The 21,957-nt window shown below is 32.7% G+C and overlaps 4 protein-coding genes across 5 annotated transcripts in view; 2 read left to right on the forward strand and 2 right to left on the reverse strand.

Annotated features, from left to right (window-relative positions):
- Window positions 1-2,366: 2,366 nt before the first annotated feature.
- LOC119835975 (m7GpppX diphosphatase) lies at window positions 2,367-5,932 on the forward strand. The gene is made up of 4 exons (XM_038361109.1): window positions 2,367-2,731; window positions 3,845-3,990; window positions 5,042-5,266; window positions 5,605-5,932. The coding sequence occupies exons 1-4, from the start codon at window positions 2,389-2,391 to the stop codon at window positions 5,896-5,898; spliced, it is 1,008 nt and encodes a 335-aa protein (XP_038217037.1). The 5' UTR covers window positions 2,367-2,388; the 3' UTR covers window positions 5,899-5,932.
- Window positions 5,884-7,168, forward strand: LOC119835974. Its single transcript, XM_038361108.1, has one exon. The coding sequence runs from the start codon at window positions 5,913-5,915 to the stop codon at window positions 7,149-7,151; it is 1,239 nt and encodes a 412-aa protein (XP_038217036.1). The 5' UTR covers window positions 5,884-5,912; the 3' UTR covers window positions 7,152-7,168.
- A 712-nt stretch (window positions 7,169-7,880) lies between these two features.
- Window positions 7,881-9,358, reverse strand: LOC119835976 (serine palmitoyltransferase small subunit A). Its single transcript, XM_038361110.1, has 2 exons — window positions 9,028-9,358; window positions 7,881-8,370 (listed from the first exon to the last, which is right to left on the reverse strand). The coding sequence occupies exons 1-2, from the start codon at window positions 9,131-9,133 to the stop codon at window positions 8,255-8,257; spliced, it is 222 nt and encodes a 73-aa protein (XP_038217038.1). The 5' UTR covers window positions 9,134-9,358; the 3' UTR covers window positions 7,881-8,254.
- A 1,625-nt stretch (window positions 9,359-10,983) lies between these two features.
- Window positions 10,984-21,957, reverse strand: part of LOC119836134 (putative leucine-rich repeat-containing protein DDB_G0290503) — a 79,641-nt gene continuing 68,667 nt past the window's right edge. For both annotated transcript variants that reach the window (XM_038361394.1, XM_038361393.1), the window contains exons 15-20: window positions 21,791-21,821; window positions 14,248-14,350; window positions 13,334-13,462; window positions 12,725-12,824; window positions 12,197-12,284; window positions 10,984-11,542 (exon numbers count right to left, since the gene is read on the reverse strand). In XM_038361394.1, coding sequence (XP_038217322.1) covers window positions 11,360-11,542; window positions 12,197-12,284; window positions 12,725-12,824; window positions 13,334-13,462; window positions 14,248-14,350; window positions 21,791-21,821 — 634 coding nt within the window. In that variant the 3' untranslated portion in view covers window positions 10,984-11,359. The remainder of the gene's footprint in view (window positions 11,543-12,196; window positions 12,285-12,724; window positions 12,825-13,333; window positions 13,463-14,247; window positions 14,351-21,790; window positions 21,822-21,957) is intronic.

Genomic DNA, 21,957 nt, shown 5'->3' on the forward strand with positions numbered 1-21,957 from the left:
CGCGCGCGGCCACACTGCGCGCGCGTCTACGGGGCGCGGGGCGGCTGCGCGATTTCCGAAGATCTGTGGTCAGCCGGGTTTTTTTATAAAAAATTAGTGGATGGTATTTAGTAAGATATTATGTCGAATTTAATTTAGATCGTTACTTAGGCTTTACAAAATACAAAAATATTACTTTATTTTATATATTTTCGTGACTTTAATTAGTCAGACATTTTAACCCATTAATTATATATATTTAAGAATCGATGAAACGCCTTAAAAGAAAGTGAACTTTGACCCCTATTCTATCACGTAATCGTATCATGTATTGAACACTTGGACTTTAGATTATACAGCATGTTTATTTTATTTTATTATTTGTCGAATAAAAATAATAAATTATACCTAATGCTTAATTGTAATTTGAAATTGTATATTCACAGTATCATACTAAAAAAAAAGTAGAGGTCGTCGATAAAAAAATTACTAATTAAAACTATGAAAACAGATAAATACACTTAGGACCGACACTGTGTAAAATATTTGTATTTTTATGAAAATTAAAATAACAAACAAAAAATCATGAAGAAAATTCCTACTCACATTGTATGTAAGCGTTGGTGTTGGTGTATGTGTAGATAATGTATAAGAAATTAAAATCAAATTTCGTTACTACATGTGAAGTAATGAATTTGATTTAAAAAAAAACGAACGTGTACGATTCAGAACAGACATAGCGTTACGTACTATCACATAGTACTGTCTAGGTAAGTAATGAGCTAAATAAGCAACTGCAAAAAAAACCTCGATTTTTTATTGGTTGTTATAGCGGTAACAGAAATATATCATCTCTGAAAATTTCAACTGTTTAACTATCACCGTTCATGACAAACGGAGGAAGAGACAGACACATGGATAGCAGAGTTTTAATAGTAGGATCCCATCCTTGCAGTACCTTGGTACCCTTTAGGTCCGGAGCCTTACTCGAGAACGTTAGCTATTTAATGGTAAATTTAAAATCACGGCAATCCAACAAATATCAAATCTACAATGTATTTGTATTTTAGAACACTCTGTATTATAAGCTTTTGTGAAGGAGTTTTAAATAAGTAATGGTTTATGAATAGACGGCATTGTAAAACGACTGTACGGTAAGTGATCAATTCATCACAATACGATGGATTGTGATGCAGTGGATTGACGGCAAATTACAATAAAGTACTTTTATCCGCAACTGCTGCACTTCTAGTTACATGGAAATATTATTGAATTTAATTTTTAAATAAACAGTCATATAATATAAACAAATATGTTAAATATGATATTTGGGTATTAATGGGAATTCATTTTGCACGAATAAAATCGCATTCCGCATTATTATTCTACTCCTTGTCCCTTTCATCTTACCCAACGTATTATGATTTATTGTTTTTTTTTTTTTTATGTCATAGCGGGCTGCTGAGCTGGTGGTTCGCCTGATGGTAAACGATCACCACCGCCCATGAACATTCGCAGAGGCTCAAACCTCTGAGAATGCGCTGCCCGCTTTTAAGGGATAAGGAATAAAGAAAGGTTTGATGACTGGAAAGAAGGAATAGACTGGAGAGGGCTAGGAGAAGGAAATAGAAGGAAATGGTTAGTATTATAATTTAGTGGTTCTTTTAAAATATCACTAGTTATTTTGGGGCATAAGCTCATACTTTTAAATTCAAAATGTAATACCTAGATATCCAATTTTTCTTTTTATTGCAGTAAGTTTTTTTAGTTTTTCTTTCGGTTTATGTAATATATTGTATGGTTAAGTTTCAGAGTGCATATGCATTATAATGCTTATTTTATTATATAAGAATAATAGAAAACAATATATGTTTAGGATGGAGAATAGAGTACTGTTATGTATATGGAACATTCTTGTTGATACCGACTCTGTTTGGATCGCAAAGCTAAGTAAGTAACAAATATATGAACCGCTGTGTAAAAAAAAATCGTAATTAAAAAAAAATATTATTTTACTAGTTTGAAGATTTATTTTCTTATTATTATTATATTTATTGCCTACTTCCTTCTCCTCTCCCTGCCCAGTCCAATCCTTTTTTCTAGTCATCAATCCTTTCCTTATCCCTTATGCGTTAAAAGCGGGAAGCGCATTCTCAGAAGTCTGAGTACCAGTATATAAGTGTATAATCTATGGGTCTGAGCCTCTGCGAATGTTCATGGGCGGTGGTGATCGTTTAACCACCAGGCGAACCACCAGCTCAGTTGCCCGCTGTGACATAAAAATAAAGATTATATGAAATAAAATAAACAATAAAGCAAATTTTAGCGATTTTTTATATTATATGTCCTTTTTATAACTGGTAACAAAAATACATTTGAGTGTAACGGACCTGGTAACTCTGACACAAAATGTCCGACGGCAATCTCCAAAGCGATGTCTTAGAAACGCCGTGTGCTAAAAAACCTAAAATTGATCATGAAAATGAAAAGAACGGGAACGACAATCAAATACCATTAAACACCTTTACTCCTACTAAGGTTTTAAGCAATAATACCAATAGGAAAACAGTTTTTCTGCTCGGAAAATTTAAAGACAAAAGTGGTGTGGCAATAGTGATTTTGGAGAAAAATGCATTTAAAGAGGAGGAATTAAGCAGCGAAGGATATTTTTCGGCTGAAACAAGAGTTCACACATTCTTTAACAACGATATTTATGGAAATTTCGAGTGCTATCCGATATCCAAAATTAATGGTAAGATTTCATTTATTACGAATCTCGTCTTATTTTTGTCCAGTAGGTATTCATCATGCATTCTTATTTTATTTCCGTCCTCAATATCATATGAGTAATCTACTTTCAAAAGAATTACACCGGTATGTTGCAGTCATTGTATCTAAAATAGACTTGCCTTGTTACGGATTAAATACTTTTAATTTGTATAGAGAAAAGCTATTAAAGAAGTCAAAGGTTTTTAAAACAAATAAAATTATCAACACTTTCACGCATGTAAAAATTGTAAGATAAAAATCAAGTCATGTAATAGATACACTTATTGCTGCCATATGGTCAAAAATCCTTTCACACGTTTAGAGTCGTAATTGTTCAGGATTTTACGTCATAAACACGTAGTCGTGATTTTATAATGTTAATACCGGAATTGTTGTACAATATTTTTATTACAATAATCAGATTATGGATCTTACTCATTAGGAGAGGACGAAACATCCTTACCTTCTAATTGTGTGACCTTGTAAGGAGACAAAGGTTTTTGCTTATCATTATTCAAATTAGTTTGTTGTTTTATAAGTGCTGTAGTCTGTAATCTGTATTGTAATTATTCTGTTCGATGTTTAACTTGCGTATTTATTTTATGTCAAGATATCTATGTATTGTATTAATTAAAGATACTAGATACTTTATAATCATTTTTATTCAACAATTGAAGAATTGTAAAAAATTAAATAACCTTTTATCTAAAAGGTCTTCAACATGGACATTACTTGACTTTAGTATTATATAATAGGATTTTTAAAATACAAACTTTCCTTAAAAAATCAGATTGACTTGAGATTCTGTGACTGTCCTTCAGTTTAAGCCATGTAACTTTGTCAATATTCATTTAACATAAAAAATATAATATATAAGTATGACCATAATTAGAGTAGTTTCAGGCCCCCCCCCCCCCCTTAGAGTAGGTTAAACAATGAAAAGTGTATAAAGTAGCCCAAGTATAAAACATATGAAGCTTTCAAACTATTAAGGGAATCCTTTATTGAATTGTGGATCAGTTAACTAAACAGAGAGAGTTTGAGCTCCATATACCACCCTGCCTACTAACAAAAGTAATATGTATCATTTTCACAGGAGTGAAAACTACAGTAATATATCCAGCCACAGATAAACATATAGCAAAGTACAGTAAACAAGAGGTACACATAGTGCTAGAATCTCCAGACTGTTATAAAAACCTGACATTGCCGCATTTGCAGAAGGAGCAGTTCAATTTGCAGGTATGTTGCTTCTATTCATATTAGAGCGGACCACTAAGCTGGTAGTTTGCTTGATGGTAAGCGATTATCATCATCCACAAACATTTACAGAGCTGGGGCTTCTGCTAATGTATTCTGGCTGCTTTGAAAAGTAAGGGACAAGGAAAGGGTTTGTTGATGCTTAGAATGGGAAGGGTAAGAAAAAGGTCATTGCCTATGGTTCATTCACTAATTGAACTTAACACAGTAGAATTTGCATACATCTAGCGTGCCAATCTTTTATAGATATGTGGTAAGTTCTCTGGATGCGAGCTAGCCTATTTGGTGGCAAAACATGCTTGAATCGAATCTTGTTCTTACAATATCCAAATGTTGTGTTATTTTAAAAATGTACAGTATGACTCATAGTGAAAGGTTTAAGTGGAATGAAGGTTGTTATAATTTTGCTGTTATTTATGTGCACTATGTAGTAATGTAATACTTACACGAACTCAGATTTACACAATGTGATTGTCCTTGCTTCATTGTTGTCCTGCAAAGTTTATTGTTTTAGTAAAGAAAAAAATAAATTCACCTAGTCAGTGCTTTATACTGTTATAGAATTGTTTGTGCCATAGCAGAAAAAAAGTTATGTTATTTAAGATATTGTGTGTAAATAGCTTCTTTTTTTTTGACGCATTAGTCCCCAATAATTCAAGGTAAGCACCAGTTATATATTTTTTTCTTAAATATATTGTATGGATGTAGAAATATTTTCGTTATATATAAAAAAAAAACAATTAACTTTATAGCTATTCAAACTTCATTTTCTATACTTTATCATAATATATTTATGGCATAGGAAATTTTAATGGATCTTTATTAAATGGAGTGTTAAATTATGAATATGAATAAAATTATTTTACTATTTTGTAGTTTTGTGTTATTTTATCCTGTTTGTGTGTTTTATATTATCAAATCATTTGGTTTTGCAGCATTCAAAGTTTGAATTATGAAAATGTCTTTTATTTCACATTGGAAATAGTGGTTTGCAATATTTTTTATCTATAAAATAATGTCTGTTTTATTTCAGTGGGTCTACAACATTCTCGAAGGCAAGAGCGAGGCAGATAGAGTAGTTTACGATAATAAGTGTGAAAAAGAGGGCTTTGTGCTTGTCCCAGATCTGAAGTGGGACGGATTGACCAAGGAGTCTTTATATCTTTTGGCTATAGTCAGACAAAGGAATATTAAATCATTGAGGGACTTGAATGAAACTCACTTGCCGTTGTTAAAGAGAATAAGGGACGAAGGAAAGGTGAGAAAAAGTGAATTTATATACTTAAGAATTGCAGACTGTTTATTTAATGAAAGTTTGTTATAAATATATGAATGTATGAAGTATCATATTCTATAGTTGTTATTGCATTACCAAACCTATGAGGACATATGGATTCTAAAATGGATTTTGTATAATGTCTTTACATTAAAGTATGATTAGGACATGATTCATGACTGCTCATTTCTTATTCTTTAAACTCAAATTCTTCATGAGCTTAGTGCCGATTCTTAGAACTTAGCTTAGAACAGATTCATCAATGGTAGACATAGTTTAACACTGATTTGTTGCAATATTATTTATGAAATTCGTTTCAGAAAGCAATTTTGGACAAGTACAACGTGGCTGGCAGTCAATTGCGTATATACTTCCACTACCAGCCCTCGTTCTACCACCTGCATATACACTTTACGTACTTACAACACGAAGCACCCGGTATTTATGCGGAGAAATCTCATCTACTCGATACAGTTATTAATAACATTGAAATTATGAACGATTACTACAATAAAGCAACGCTGCCCTTCACCATTCGTGAGATGGATCCCCTCTTCAACATATATGAAACAAACGGTTACGTCGAGAAGATTAAGAGAATCGTCAATAAGTAAATAGTGTTAGGAGAATGTTGGTGAAAAATATTTTCGTCGAACTGCGGTCTCGTCTGAGGAGCTGTAACGTGTATATAACTACCAATATTGATTTTAGCAAGAATTGCAATTTGAAGATCAGCATACAAGCTAATTGTATCGTTCTTAATTATTATAACGACAGGTTGAGACGGAGTGACAGCCTCTCGTCTATAGAGAGCTTGTCCGATTATTCCGATGATGAGAGTAATGTTACTTGCAGCATACCCATTGAGGAGTTTTGCTATGTTATACCGAACTCTATGTCATGCCTCAAAATTGACAAGAATACTATATCGTTCAGGATTCTGACGGAACCAAAAAATGGCAGTTTCTATTCAGAGTTTTTATCACCGAGCACACTTGAAAATAAAATTAAAGCGTCCACTATGGTTATTAATTTAAACGCCAATGACGAAGTTAAAATTGTTTGTGGCAACTGTTCGAATGTAATCTCGAATAATGCAATCAAATTTGACAGAATTCTGGAGTTGCCAACCTCAAATTTGGATATGTCCGAATGGTTCTGTCATGGGCATGGGCATAGCCATGGCAACACTTCGAGTAACATTGAAATAAAACCAAATAAATTAGACTTTCTGTACCGATTAACATTCTTCGTAGTAAACAATAGTACATTGGCAGAAAAGACGAACAAATTTAACATTCGCAGGGGAATATATCATTGCAACCGTTGCTTAGCCTGGCTCGGCTTAAAATCTAAGGACACAGTGAAACTTTACAATTCCGAAGTGAAATTATTACATAATAATATAGAAAAGTACGCATTTACTCATAAAAACAGTACAGATAATATAAGCGTAGATGATTTTATTTTTACAATAGAAATGATGATGAATGAATTTAACTTAGGCCTCCAGTACACGGTAATGTATAAAATAGTATTGGAATGCGCGTTTTCTGCGTCGAATAAACAGTATTTGCTTATTTGGGTGATGGATAAGGAACTGCAAGTGCTGAGAAATAATGACGATGTCATATTGAACGATAAGGTCAAGCTGAAATCGACTTTTTTAACGAAAATTTTGTATAAAATCGAAACCAGTTTGAACGAAGAGGTTGAAACATGGTTGTCGGACCCGAGTGTGATTTCTACAGACATATCTAAGACTATGTTTTCTAACGGTGTTGATCATTTGCAGAAAATGTCGTTAAAAGTACCAGAAATGTTTCGATATACAAACGGATTTTGTGTCAGTTACTTAAAGGTTTAATAAATTAATTATGAGCATTGGCTTCTTTCATTTCTAGCTGAAGTAATGTAAAATTGCGTAATAAAATAATGTAAAAAAAATAAATTACTGTAAAATTGCAAGGCTTTTATAATAATGTTTAAGGTATTTGGTGTCATTATTTTAATTCACATAAATCAAAGTGCGAGTCGGAATTTATGACACACTGGCAACAAATATATGTTATCGGAAAATTTCAGATGTCTGACAATCACGGTTCAAGAGAGAGATCAGGCTTGTGACGAATGGACGGACAGACAGCCAGCCATTCAGACGGCGAGCGGAGAATTAGTTATAGGGCACTGGATACTCAATATTGTAGAAATTAATCAGTAAATTACAGTCAGTATTTTGGGCTACGAAACTAAAATTAATTTATTTAAATTGGCATTATTTATTCACAGAAATTTTCAAGTCATAGACATTTACAGTAATTATAAGTATTAAATAATTTACAGTTTTTGTTTCTTAAACTATCCTAGGTAATCTCATACAATAGGACAAAATTCACGAAATGTTAAAAATAATCTCATAAAATAATTAGAAATGAACCAACAAATTTTTATTTATTTCATTGATGCCCATGAGTTTTAACATGTTGTATTAGTGTTATTTTATGTTGTCATTCTAAATGCAATGCGTAGAATGTACTTCGGAATATACAGAGAGCAGCAATAAACAATATAAGAGAAAAAATTCAAACAAAATTAGTAACCTGTTAGATAATCTTTATTGAGTAAATAGCAACATTTGGACAATTCATTAAATCATCAATTCTTTTTAATTATATGGAATACAGTAAAAAATGCAACATACATATGAAACAAAATACATAATCGTTATTTAAATTAAATTTATGTATGTTACATATTATCAACAATGAAAATCATTTATGCAAGGAGCAACTACCAGTCTCTTCCCATTTTTTAATCTTACATCATTTTTGAATCTATAGATTTAACAATACAAAATTTGTTTATGAAAGATTATGGTATTTAAAACATATGTTATTTCATAAATAGAAAGCCTAATTATATATTAAAAGTATCTTATTAATAAATAACAGTATTTAAAGTACTATTTTTCTACTGATCCAACTGGTGTACTTGACTGGAGCCATCCCTGAAGTGTGAAATAGCATTCACAATGATGGAGTAGTTGAAATACCAAAACACGGCAAAAACAATGGCAAACAAAATATCTGGAGAGCATTGGTTAAGAAAATAATCATATTGAACAAAAAAAGAATTAATAACAAATTACATTTCAATTTCTCTGTTAAGTTGGTAACTTAAACTTAGTATATTATATAATACTCATGTAACTTCAAACATAAAAAGATATGATTAGTAAACCTTAATGCAAAATAATTTGTAAATTTATTTGGTTGATTAATTTTACAAAATTAAAAATAGCCTTCCCTATGAGGTGGTAAACAGGGCTGTGGGTTTTCTAATAACAACAGGAAGTGTTAATAGGTAGCAGAAATTATTGACTCACAATTAGCACTTTAAGGAAAAATAGGCCAATTAATTATAAAGGTAGGCATTTCTGATTATGCTAGGCATCTTTAAATAATAGGCGATGAATTTTTAAGCCTTGATGTTCTTTTGTAAGAATCAAGAAATTGATGTATCCTGGAAAAGTAGTATTACCTTTGTTTGATATTTATTAGACCTTTTATTTTTATAATTTGGATCAAGAATAAAAAGTGACAAAAGATTTTTCATACAACCAGATGTATATATTCAAATAAGTAACGATAAGACTCTGAAGGCAATTGAAAAGTTGTGAGAAGTTACAAGTAATAGATAAGTTTTGATTTACTTACTGGTCAGATCAATATTAAAAAGGATACGAATCACCACCTTCTCCCAGGGTTCTACCATATACAGCTCCGTTGCTACCAAATATCTTAAATACCAATGACTAATAAAAGCACGTACTTTTTTAATTAAATCCATTTTGAATAACTTTGCTAGTGTGCAATGTGAATAATCAAAACCGTCCTGTAACCAAGACTTTTATTCGAGTATTGACGCAAATGAGTTTGCTTCAATAAAATTTATCCTTGTAAATTATTATCCTTAAAATACAATATTTATGACCAATTCAAGACTACGTAAATCTCAAAGTCCCATATTCATTCGGAGTGTTTTGAAATTTCACTAATGACAGCTTTCATAAAAGACATCTGTCATTATGATAGAGTCGACTTCTTCTTTTTTATTATCGATAATGATACGTAGCATTGTGCATATATGATCAGGGTGGGTACTATTATTTATGGCTCAGGGAAAATAGATAAAAAGAAATGGTGGCTCAAGTCTTCAGATGAAGAAGCGATTAAGTCGAAGATTTGGGACCGGACGAGCGTGCAGGAAGTAAATAGATTTTTCAATTAATCTGTGCATGTGATTGACATCATCACTGCTCAAAATAGTGAAGGAAAACTTGGTGCTGAAATAACATCTGCCACCTGAACTTAGTCAGCGACGGATTATGGCCTGAATCCTCACAGGAGGCCTATGTTCCAGCGGTGGGAACATATATGGGCTGATGATAATGAAGTAAAGTAGTCGTACTATTACTAGATGCATTAAAACTTATCAACCTAATGTTCCTTTGCATGCTGATAAAATGTATAGGCAAATACGAACCGGAAAATTAATCTTTATTAATGAATGAATTTTTGTTCCAATATTAATTGTTTAATGATGTATGTGAAATTTTGTTAAGTTTAGATTAGCTTATATTATGAACGATACTGCTATACAGTATGTATGATCTTAGATAAGTCCCCAATCAATAGGGTTTATCATATAAAGTAGCACTTAAAACATTCGAATTTATATATTCTTACTACTTGGATGTATTTGGGTTTGTTAAATCATAAGCGTGCATACATATATATTACAATTCAGCGATGGTACACATATATTTTTTTATACTCGGTTGAAAGGAGAAGATAAAATAAACACGAAAGATTGTTTGAAAATGCTTTATTAATACATTTGTTAAGACAGTGTGACCTTACAACTAAAATAGTAATTGGTATCAGCCGTAACTTAAAATATAATGTTGCCAGCTCTTAAAATTATTTTTTTTACACTGGTATCTTTCGCGATGACGTAATAGTTTGTACTTATAATAAAAAAATGCAAATAATTTTCTAGCTCCGAGGTATGGTAAATAAATTGACATTTTAACGTATTATGAGAGTTTTATTACAAGTAAAATGTTCAAGCTAAAATCATATTTACAGGAAGCGATTAATATCTGTTAAATATTTCATATTCGATTCTTGACGGCAATGTAAAGTTGCCAGATTAAAAATTTTATTCCTTAACATGGTAACATTACTAAGCGTGCATATCATTTTCATGCGATTACATTATTGGTAAATATATAATAATTGTACAATAATTGACTATGTATATGAATTTTATATATGGTAATATTAAAATTTGAAAACTTCAGTCTTACAAAAGGCACATACACCGATTTACGATTAAAAACAGCTGCCGTATAATATTTATTTAGTACAATAAAGGATTGGCACATTTATTGTCCATAATTCTAACTTCAATTCCATTACATAGTTGAATAAATACAAAAATACTGTTAATTTTACCGCGCGGTAATCACAAACCAAGCTAAGATAAGCTAATATATTTTAAACATTTGGTCTAATATATAATTAATATATTTAAGTTAGGAAATGTTACCCAGATAAAATTTATCAACACCATAGTTTATATTAAACATTTTATCCATACAAATTGAATATATATATAACAAAATACCTATCAAAAGTAGGATCATGCAAATAAAAATATTTAACCATTTCATATGATTAATATATAAACCATACTAGTGTATATATGTTTATATGAAATACTATAAAAAATCGGCATTAATTTATATGACGACATAGCATGTATGATATCACGAATTTTATTTAGTTTTAAGCTTATAAAACAATATTTAATTAAAAAGGAATAAATATATACTCAGTATATTTCAAACTAAGATTACATGAAAAAATTTAAACCACCCCAGATAACGTAGATTCTTAGTCATTATGAATCGATTATCCTCAAATCATATACAATTCCATCCTCATCCCCAAAAGACCGTCGTATCCTGAAACATCCTTCCTATCCCCAAAAGCCACCCTATCCTCAGAATCATTCGAGATATTCCGTATAACCTTGGGCTCCAGTGAATATAACGTCGATCCATATTCTTGCTGCCTCACCAGATGGCGCCATTAAATAATATCGCCTTTGACGAGTCTTAACTATGAACGTCGTTTGGGGATTCGGTGATTTCGATGTATTGCCGTGATCTAGATATACTTCTTCTATGACCTAGGAGAAAATAATTAGATAATTAATTTAAGTATATATATATATAAATCATAGAAAATTTTTTGGGAAGAGTTTTCTTAAAATATTCTAATACAGGAGGTTTTAAAGCCAATACTATACGATTATTTAAAAATGGTTTAAAGATTACTTCTTTTGCTTATTATCTAGTACAATCGTGCAATTTTATCTAAAAACTACTGAACATATTCTGATGAAATTTGTATCAGAAATACAGTGCGGAATGGTATAATAAGCTATTTGAATTGAGAATAAATGAACACATGCCACAGCTTGCTAATATGCCAAACACACACACACACATCCTAACAAAATTTCGCATTTATAATATTAGTGGGATAACCTTTATAAAACTGCTCCGAATTTAAGGCGGACGAAAGCTAGTATTAAAAAAATGATCGTGTATTTTTATGAAACCAAGGTAAGTCAAACTTTTTTTCACATTATAAATATTTAACTGATGGTCAGCTGATGGAACTATAGACGCCGCCATATTGACCTCGGCTGTACCGACGAGCGCCTTTCGCTTTATCCCCACTCCGCGGGCGACCGTCACGCGACATGCGATACACAGACCAACTAAATTTGAGACGACGTAATAAAATTTTCACTTTAATAAACAATATAGTATGTCACCTGAAAGTAAGCGCCTCCACGCGGCTTCTTCTCAGTTTTGTCCCAATAGTAGACGAGCGTTTTCGTTTCGCGATCGAAAACGAACCACCTATTACATATGAGATATATAATTAGATTGTTTATGTTAGACTTTTCAAAATTTTTATTTTACAAAAAAAATATTTATTAGTTTACTTATTAAATTTGCACTACATAGGAATTTAATACCACACAGGTTAAAACCAGCTTTCAAACATAGAAAAGCATCATGACATTCGGTTCACCCATTAAATAAGTAACAAGCACAAAAGATGCAATCGTATTGAGATCCTCGTCCTTTTTTTAAGTCGGTTAAAATCCCAATAAATCCAAGCGAAACAAGAATTATGTTGCATCTCATATAAAGCATGGATATCGATTGTGGCTTAAATAATGCAATTTAATTATAGTTTTTTTACTATTTTATTTAAGTAAAATATGGGACGCATATTTTGAAATAAATAAATTTATTATAATTATTATAATATGAAAATAACAGATCACAGGCACCTTTTGGACCACGTGTGAAACTTGGCCCCCAGCTTATGCAAGTAACCGCGACAGGAGCTCGAGTTCACCGTCACGTAGGGGCATAATTCGATTTGGTGACCTGCAAGTTAATATCAAATGCAATATATGTATTATTATTTTCTACATAGAAGGTAACCGATGTAGCGAGGGGGAAGTACCAGTACAGTTTCTAAAATAGAATCAAACGATAATAAATTCCTATCAAACACAAAAGTAAGTCTGTTGAGAACCCACGGAGTTATCGAATAGCAAAAAAAAAAAAAAATGCAACGGAATTGAATACAATAAAACATTTCCAATTCAACTCGCCATATTAAGTTTTAATGCTAACAATTCTTAAACTTTTGAGACTGCTTTATAACTCTCTAACTCTACATCTCTACAATCACAATCGAAACTGTGTTTTATAATCCTCTCACGTTCTAGCAACTATTCTACGACTCTACATCTCTACAATAAACAACTCCCAAATATACAACTTTAGTTACTCTAGCTCTATAACTCTAAATGTACAACTCTAATTCTACCTCTCTACAACTATAACTTTGCGTCTCTACAACTCTCCAACTCTACATCTCTACAACTAACCAGCAGACTCAACGTGCGTGCGCAGGTCGAAGTCGTCTCTATCGACGGGCAGGTAGCGCGTGAGCGGCCGCTGCCACTCGCTCGTCGTGCCGCGTCTGCTGCTGCGGCGCGGCGCGTTGCTAAGTGACACTGCAATTTAAAGAGAGAATATGTTTAGTATAATCTTGTGTTTGATTTTACGCGAGTATTATACATTTAGAAATTAAAGACTGTTAAACGGATTTTAAACGCGATTTATTCATTATATTATTAGCCAGACGTTTCGAAAATTTACAGTTACCGTGGTCACGGAGAGTCTCCCCGTGAAAAAATCCGTTAAAAAGTCTTACGTTCTAAAAAAGAATATATATTTTTTTATATATATTTTTGGAATAATTTTCTCTTTGTTTTATACAGTTTTACAACTCAACTCTACTTTGTTTACATATTAGTGAAATTGTGTAAATTTATCTGTTGCTAATTTATTATAATTGGCCACAAAAAGTGAACTAATATTTGTGTACTTATGTGTAAAAATTGTTCGATCGTGTAAACGAAATGTAATCACACCAATATTACAAATGTGAAAATTTGTTCGTTTGAATGTTTATCCGTCAATCACGCTGATACTGCGCAACGGATTTTGATGAAATTTCGTATATTTCGTATCGGCAGGGTATGGAGCTGACTTGGGTGATAGTATACTTTGATCCCGACTAAATGCTCCCTGGTAAAATAGGAATCTTGATATCCGGGCGGAGCTGCGACGAGCGTATAGTATTATATGATCTGTCAAAGGTGACATTTGTCGAGGTTGACATCTAATGTAAGACTTAACTACTTGTAACTTGACTACTTTAACGACTTAACAGTAGTTAAGTAGTTAAGTAAGTAACGTTCACGTGAACAAAAAAGCCATCGAGCACGAGACTCACATATATTGTCCCTGCTGAAGTCGGATGCGTGGCTGAGCGGTCTGCTGTCATCGCTGTGCTTCTCGTCTTCGGTCGATTCGGTGCGCGAGTTTCTCACTTGCAGCTGTCAAGCGAACATACACACAGAATTTAGCGAAAACTGCTGACTTACGTGTTTTTTTTTTCGTTAGACGTTGATTAAAAACAAGGATAAGCAACCTTATGAAATATTGTTTCTTGTGTAAACTAATATTAGTCTGTATTATGAAAAGGAAACATCTATGCTATTGTATGTTTGTATGTAATTTTTTCACGCAAAACTACCGAACGGATATTAAAAATGTATTTCATTAGAATACGATAGCAAGCTGCATCTTCACTGGGTGACATAGGCTGTACATGTACTACAGGCGAAGCCGGGGCGGACAGCTAGTTATTTATAAACATAAGTCGTATAAAGATATAACAATCACTACAAAGGTTTATTTTTTTATCATTTATTTAGCGGGCTTTCAAACTATTGTTTATGTCAGCCCCCATTGAAACCAACACCCTTATAAACTAAATACAAACAAAAAATTGATTAAAATAAAAAAATAAAGAAATTAAAACAAGACAAATATTTCTCTATTAATCACTAATAATACAAATAGAAGAACATAAATACATTGTGAAAGTCTGAGGCCTTGGTTCATAAACAGACAAAAAAAAATTGGAATTTAATAATTAATTATCCATTGTTAACTTTTAGGTGTACGTCTTTTTTTTTCCAATAAATTTAGTCTATATAATTACTTTTCTATACACGATATTAGTGTAATTATCTTATTATTCCAGTTCTGATGATAATACTCACAAATACGGGCTTTGGTGAACAGTCAAGGCCCCAACGCGAACTCTTTAAGAGCGTTAACCACACAGACATAATGTGGTGAGCATTTGTTTGGCAAATTCTATTGTAGTTGTGAAACACTTGTTATAAAACAGTCTACTTTGTTTGATTTGAAGGTATTGAGGTTATAGTGTGTACAAATGATTTGGTTTAATAGTTATTTATAATTGCAAATTGACAGTGATTTATGATGGTCAGAGTATTGTTTATTTAGCCTGGCAATTATAGAAAGATAATTATAAAATATCGTGTAAATGATTGTCCTATTATTTTCTAGTCAGTCTTAATATTAAATCTTAAAATAAAATAATAATAATTTTATTACGATTTTTAGTTATTACAAAGTCCTTGTGAGGTTTCACAAATAATGAGCGTCTAGGTCAATAAATTTTACAACAATGACGGCTCGTAATGACATTCGACATGGCGCGCGGCGAATTTTGGCGCGAAACCTAAACAATATATAGCTGCAGCTACGTCCGCTTTTTCATGCTATAGCAGGCAACTGAGCTGGTGGGTCGCCTGATGGTAAGCGTTAACCACGGCCTTGAACATTTGCCTTGGGCCTTAGTAAATGCGTTGCAAACTTTCAAAATGTAACGGATAAGGAAAGGATTGAATACGGGAATAAAGGAATGGACTATAGTAAGGGTGAGGTATAGGATACAAGCTTCCAGCTCCCCCACACACCGAACGAAATACAGTAGCATGCCACTATTTCACGCCAGCTTTTGTGGGAGTGTGGTACTTCCTTGGCGCGAGCTGGCCCAATCCGTGCCGAAGCAGGCTCCAACCCATATCAAACCGCGTGTTCGCGTTCGTACAAAATAACCGTTTCACATTGTGTTGATTGCTCGCTTCGCTTGTAAACAATAATTCGCATTCCGTGTAATGTCGGGTGATAAAATAACGATTTACATTATGTCGTTGTTTATAAATTTGTAACGAGTAAACGTTTCTGTAATTACGATCTTGAGAACGCGCATCTTTGATGTTAAAACCTTCCAAGGCAAATTATAAACTTAACTCCTTGGAATAAACATACGTAAGTTTTGTATCAATTTATTTAATGATACACATAAAAGGAGCAAAACAGGTACCTTTTCCTTGTGTCGTGAGTTGTTTTTATCAAGATTTCTATGAAATCTTACAACTATTGAACACAGTACATGTATGATTCATATTTTAAATTTTAATTCTGTATAAGAAGTAAATAAGTGTGTGTGGGATCAGATTTAAGTATTTACCAGTCTTATTTTTGATTTTCTTTGTTGAAACTATATTTCTATACTAATATAAAGAGGAAAGATTTGATTGTTTGTGTAAGGTTTGAACTCAAACACTTCATCATACATCACATCTTAACAGAGTAACATAGTCTGTATATTTTTAACCCTGGTAAACCTGAGACGATCAGCTCGTATAAAATGGACGTCAGGACGGCAGAGTGGTCACGGTCAAGACTAGAATGACATTGGAAACCGTCTACAGACTATAGAGTACTCAGTATAGGTAACTGTCAACGCGATATAAGTAAACGTACTAGCATTTTCCCGTGGCTTCGCATGCGTTTATTTCGAAGTTTCCTTTACCTCTTTTTCTCTATTTCATCACACATATAAACCTTCCTCTTGAATCACTCTATCTATTAAAAAAAAAAACCCCATCAAAATATGTTGCGTAATTTTAAAGATCTGAGCATACAAACACACAGACGGCGGAAAGCGGCTTTGTTTTATACTACGTACGGAGTAGCGGATACATAAAATAAAATGGTACTGGCTGTGGAGTCGTTGATCTGATAATATGAAACTTAATATACCCTTAAATCTTTATGGCTGGCTACTATTTCTGATCTAATTTTGTGTAGAGCATAATAAACACATATAGAACGCTTGAGAATGTGAATTTATTATTTTTGCTAGTTTTCTATTTCTATCGATAGTCTAGGGATGTCATACGGTACGGTAAATCTTTTTCTATCGATAGTCTAGGGATGTCATACGGTACAGTAAATCTTTTTCTATCGATAGTCTAGGGATGTCATACGGTACGATAAATCTTTATGTTTTGTTCCTCATTTACATTTCAATAATTGCTGAATGAATTTACGTGAAGATAGACATATATGAAAGTTTTCTGTTATATTTTTTAAAGATTTTAGGAATTTTGCGCTTTTTATTTGTAGTTTATCGAAGATGAAGGGTGTAATAATGGAGATGGAAATGTAGATATTATCTCTTATCTTAAAACGCAGTCGGGGCGAATACTAGACAGACTAGACACTCTACACTAACATTATTTAGGAAGAATTTGTATTTTTGTTTCTTTGTTTGTATGTAATGGATAAACTCAAAAACTACTGGACCGATTTTAAAAATTCATTCACCATTAGAAAGTTGCAAACTTCGCTATGTGACATAGGCCATATAGGACATATATATGTACCACAGGCGAAACCGGGGCGAACTGCTAGTTGTATACGAAAACGATTCAAACATATGAATAAGAGTATTCGCATTATAAGAATCTATTTTAGACGAGACGTCACGTCTCCAGCATTCGGCATAAAGACATCACCAGCCCACGCTCATTTCTCTCACCATTTATTTTATTAACATATGAGCATTTAATTTTACTTTTTTTTTTTGATATGATTAATACAATTTTTATGATTCTCGTGCTTTATCTTGTACAGATTGAGAATGGCCTATGGTCGCAAGGTCAGTTATCGAGGAAACCAACCAATTTCCCAGGAGATGTTTGCATGAACGCCTTCCCTTGAGTAGATTCCATATTGTTATATTGCTTATGCAGATAATTTACACATATATTAAAAGAACGAATTGTGCTCTGACCTCGTCGTAAAGTTGTAAAAGGTCTATAAATTAATTATGTGGTAGTCGAGCACGCTTCGGCACGGATTGGGCCAGCCCACACCGTGTAAGTGTAAGTACCACATCCCTACAGACGACCGGCGTGAAATAGTAGCATGCTACTGTGTTTTAGAAAGAATGACGCCAATGGCTTGAAAACCCAAGGAAATAAAATGGAAGGCCATAAAAAACCCTCGATCTGAGAAGCACTTTCGTTTTTGGAAATCTTTATCGGATATGGTCCAGGATGATCGGGGAAACCCCACTCTTTTTTGTCTAGTTACAATACTATATATTGTGTTAAATTGGCTAGTTTTTATGTATAACCTGATACGGTTTTCGACTTTAAACATTGACATAATGTGTATGTAAAACGTGCTAGGTAAGAAAGAATAAAATTTTATATAAAAAGCTACGTGCACATAAATATGTCGTCCAAAGCAAATATTCAAGGGCAAACTTCATTGCATTCCGCGCGGAACGCTCTCGCTTTGAAAAATGTCACCGTAAATCACACAGACGTATGCGCGTGCGCATTTTGAGAGAAGCGCGGTTCATACGTTTGCATTGTATACAATTTGCATACGTTTGACGCAAATTCCATTCGAATGTTGACTGTACGTAAAGTATTATATTATTTGTTATTTTTTCTGTCATCGTCGGCAATGGAGTTGGCGGGTCGCCTGATGGTGAGCACTACCACCGCTCATAACCATTTGGAGAGGCGTAAAGTAGATTGCAGGCCGTACGCCTCTACAAATGGATTGCTTACTTCAAACAGGAAAGGGATTTAGAAAGGATTGTCGAAAGGAATAAAGCAAAGCACTGGGAAGGGTAAGGAAAAGAATATGGGCCTCCAGTTGCCCCATTCACCGAACGAAACGCAGCAGTACGCTATTTCACTTCCACGGTGCGAGATGGCCCAATTCGTACCGAAGCGTGCTCGACTACCACATACGACATACTATGCTTTTAATATAATAGACAATAGAAGCATTTTTCGTAGTCTGAATGAGGCCTGAAAGTCCATATGAAAGTAAACATTATGCTCTCTGTATTTTATTCTAAACCTACTTATACACATACGGGAATAATTTATACACTTTTTAGTTTCTGATTTAAAGAATAAAAACCCAAATACAAAGGTAATCCTGTGTTATCAATTAATTAGATCTAACATTGATTAGAGCACAAGCCGTTATTAGTCTAATTTGACAAGACGTAAACTCAATGAATGCCTTACATTTTATCTAGTTTATCTAGTTTTTATGTTGAACTATAGTTCATTTGTCCTTCAGTTTTTTTTTTATTCATGATAGTGAAACGCTTGACCACGATCTCGCCTGATGGTAGGCTGAGATGTGGTCAAAGACGGAGCGCGCTTCCCTAGACCTGTTCACGATTTTCTTGAAGACCTCCAGATTGTACTCGTCGGGGAACACAGACTCCCACTGTCTTTTAGTTATAACATTTCGTTTTATAGAGCCAACTGTTCAATTATTTGAGATTTCCTGATGCACAACTTTCTCTATTATTATGGAACAAACAAACCAACGCTTACGCAATGTATGTACAATGTACACACAGTGTCTAGTCTTCTGTTACAATAAAATCGCATACAAAGTTATGTGTGTCATTGAAGACGCTACTTGTCTATTCATACATACTATAATATGTGATAATTGGTTATTGATTAGTTTTTTTTTTAACAAAAAAGTTTTCATATTTCCTTTTCCCAGCACTCGGGAGAAGTGAGTTGCACAAATATTCATTAACTTTCATAATTATATGTTTTTGCATAAGAAGCATTTCTATAGGCCTATTTATCACTCTGGAGGCAGATTCAACGCCTATAATTATACGTTAACCAGTACAAGCGGTAACATAATAGCTTATTATACCGTAGTATATAGTTGTTATAAAATCCGGATTATTGCTACATTATTTTATAATAGACTCAATGTACCCGTACGATTATGTTTTTTAAATACCTCAGTGATCGTATCAAAATAAAATTTAAATGATATTCAAGTAAAAGTGAAATATTAGGCGTCGCATATATTTCTAGTTAGTGCCAATAAATTTATCGAAACGTGGAATAAAAATTTACACGATATTTTTATAATTATTCTCTACTGAATCATCAAAACAATTTACTAGCTTCAATAGAATAAATTTAAAACCTCTTCTCAGTTTACACTTCACAATTAAAAAACACAAAGAAAAAAAAAATGCAACTGTCAAATGCCGTTCCCGCCAAATTTTGACGTAAACTTTTTCAAACGCACTAGTCACACGGCATACAGCCAGGTTAACACTGACACTTGGCGGGGCTGAATTAAATGGGTTTATTTTAGTTCCCTTAAACCGTGGGCGGGACAACCAATTTTCGTGTTTACGTGCGTATTTCAGTTTTTTAATGGGTTTGTTATTATGATTATTAATGTAAGCACGCGCGAGCATTGGCTGGTTATAAAACTCTTTCAATATTTCCCTCTGTTCCATCGCAATTTCGGCATTTTGTGTTATCTTGGTCTATATTATTTTCGAACAAAGTATTGAAAGTTCACATAAACATTTCGTTCAACGATAAATTACTATAAATATTATAATTTACAACACTGTGAACAATGTATTGATCAATTTCATCCTTCGTTTACAGAAATAAATCTAGGTATCTAAATCTAGGTTATTTTCTGGATACAAAAAGTAGGCAACTAGTTCCGAGTTTGTTTGTACTTTTCAAAAACACTGCATATACACATGACGAAATTTGTATATCAAGGAATGTATGATGTAGTAATAACAACTAACTCAGCTTAGTTAGAATTTGATAAGATAATACATTTTATCGACGGAAGCCCCTGACTTTCATAGTACGAATTAATATTTATTATATGCCGTTGGGCGCCAGCGGTGCAATTTATAGCACAGATAATAAAAAAATTGTACAGTTTTAAAATAGGAAGAGTAGTGGAATGAATGAAAATTCCATTATATGATTCATGGTGTAACGTAACTAGTAATGTCACTTCTTAAAAATCCGAAATAGAATTTGGCTTTGAGTTTTAGCTATAAATTTTTAATTTAAAAAATATATTTATACTGTATTAGATATTCTTGATATTACAATATTTTAAAACGCAAAAATCATTTAATTAGCACCTTAATCAAATTAACCATACCATTTGACCGTATGCAAAAGTCAAAACAAATTTAAAACGTATTAATATTTCGGCTACGAATTCCTAGTGCTTCATTAATTTAAAAGGACAACACAATATTTCAATGTTGGGTTAAAATTAGTTAATTCTCTGTCCACATCCTTACGTCATTTATAAATGAGACAGGATGCCACCGCAGTTTCCTTTACGAGACGTTTCCTTAAATGGCGCTATTTTTGACGTTGTATCTAGCCCACACAAGGAGGATTTGTTTAAAAAGTTCCAATGGGGATTTTATTTTTAAACGATCATATAATATTACTGGCCAGCGATAAAACTTATTGATTTTTATTTGTCACATTGGTATAAAAATTCTATTTATTTTACAATACGACTGGCCATTTATAAATAAAGTATTCGATATTATCTCTTTTTATTAGCCCATTTATATTTTAAGCGGGAGCTTTTAGAGTTAGAATAAGTATACAAATCGAAGTCTTCTGCAATTGTCATAATTTTAAAGCTTGTACTATCAGTGATTATGCGAGTATTACCGATCGTTTTTTTATCCTAAAGGGGTTCTATCGTTAGACTTAAAATTAATGAAAAAAAAAATGTAAAAAGCGCCTTACCTCTTCAATGGACGATGATAAAAATCCGGAACTGAAACAAACAAACAGCATCGTTAACACATCGAACAGAGAATATATATATAATCATAATCATCAGCCCATATACCTAGTCTTGCCATAAATATTGTAATAAAGAAAAAAGAAAATTGTTAACTGCAAATAACATT

This window comes from Zerene cesonia, chromosome 22 (assembly GCF_012273895.1).
Source record: "Zerene cesonia ecotype Mississippi chromosome 22, Zerene_cesonia_1.1, whole genome shotgun sequence".
In the NCBI taxonomy this organism is placed as follows: domain Eukaryota; kingdom Metazoa; phylum Arthropoda; class Insecta; order Lepidoptera; family Pieridae; genus Zerene; species Zerene cesonia.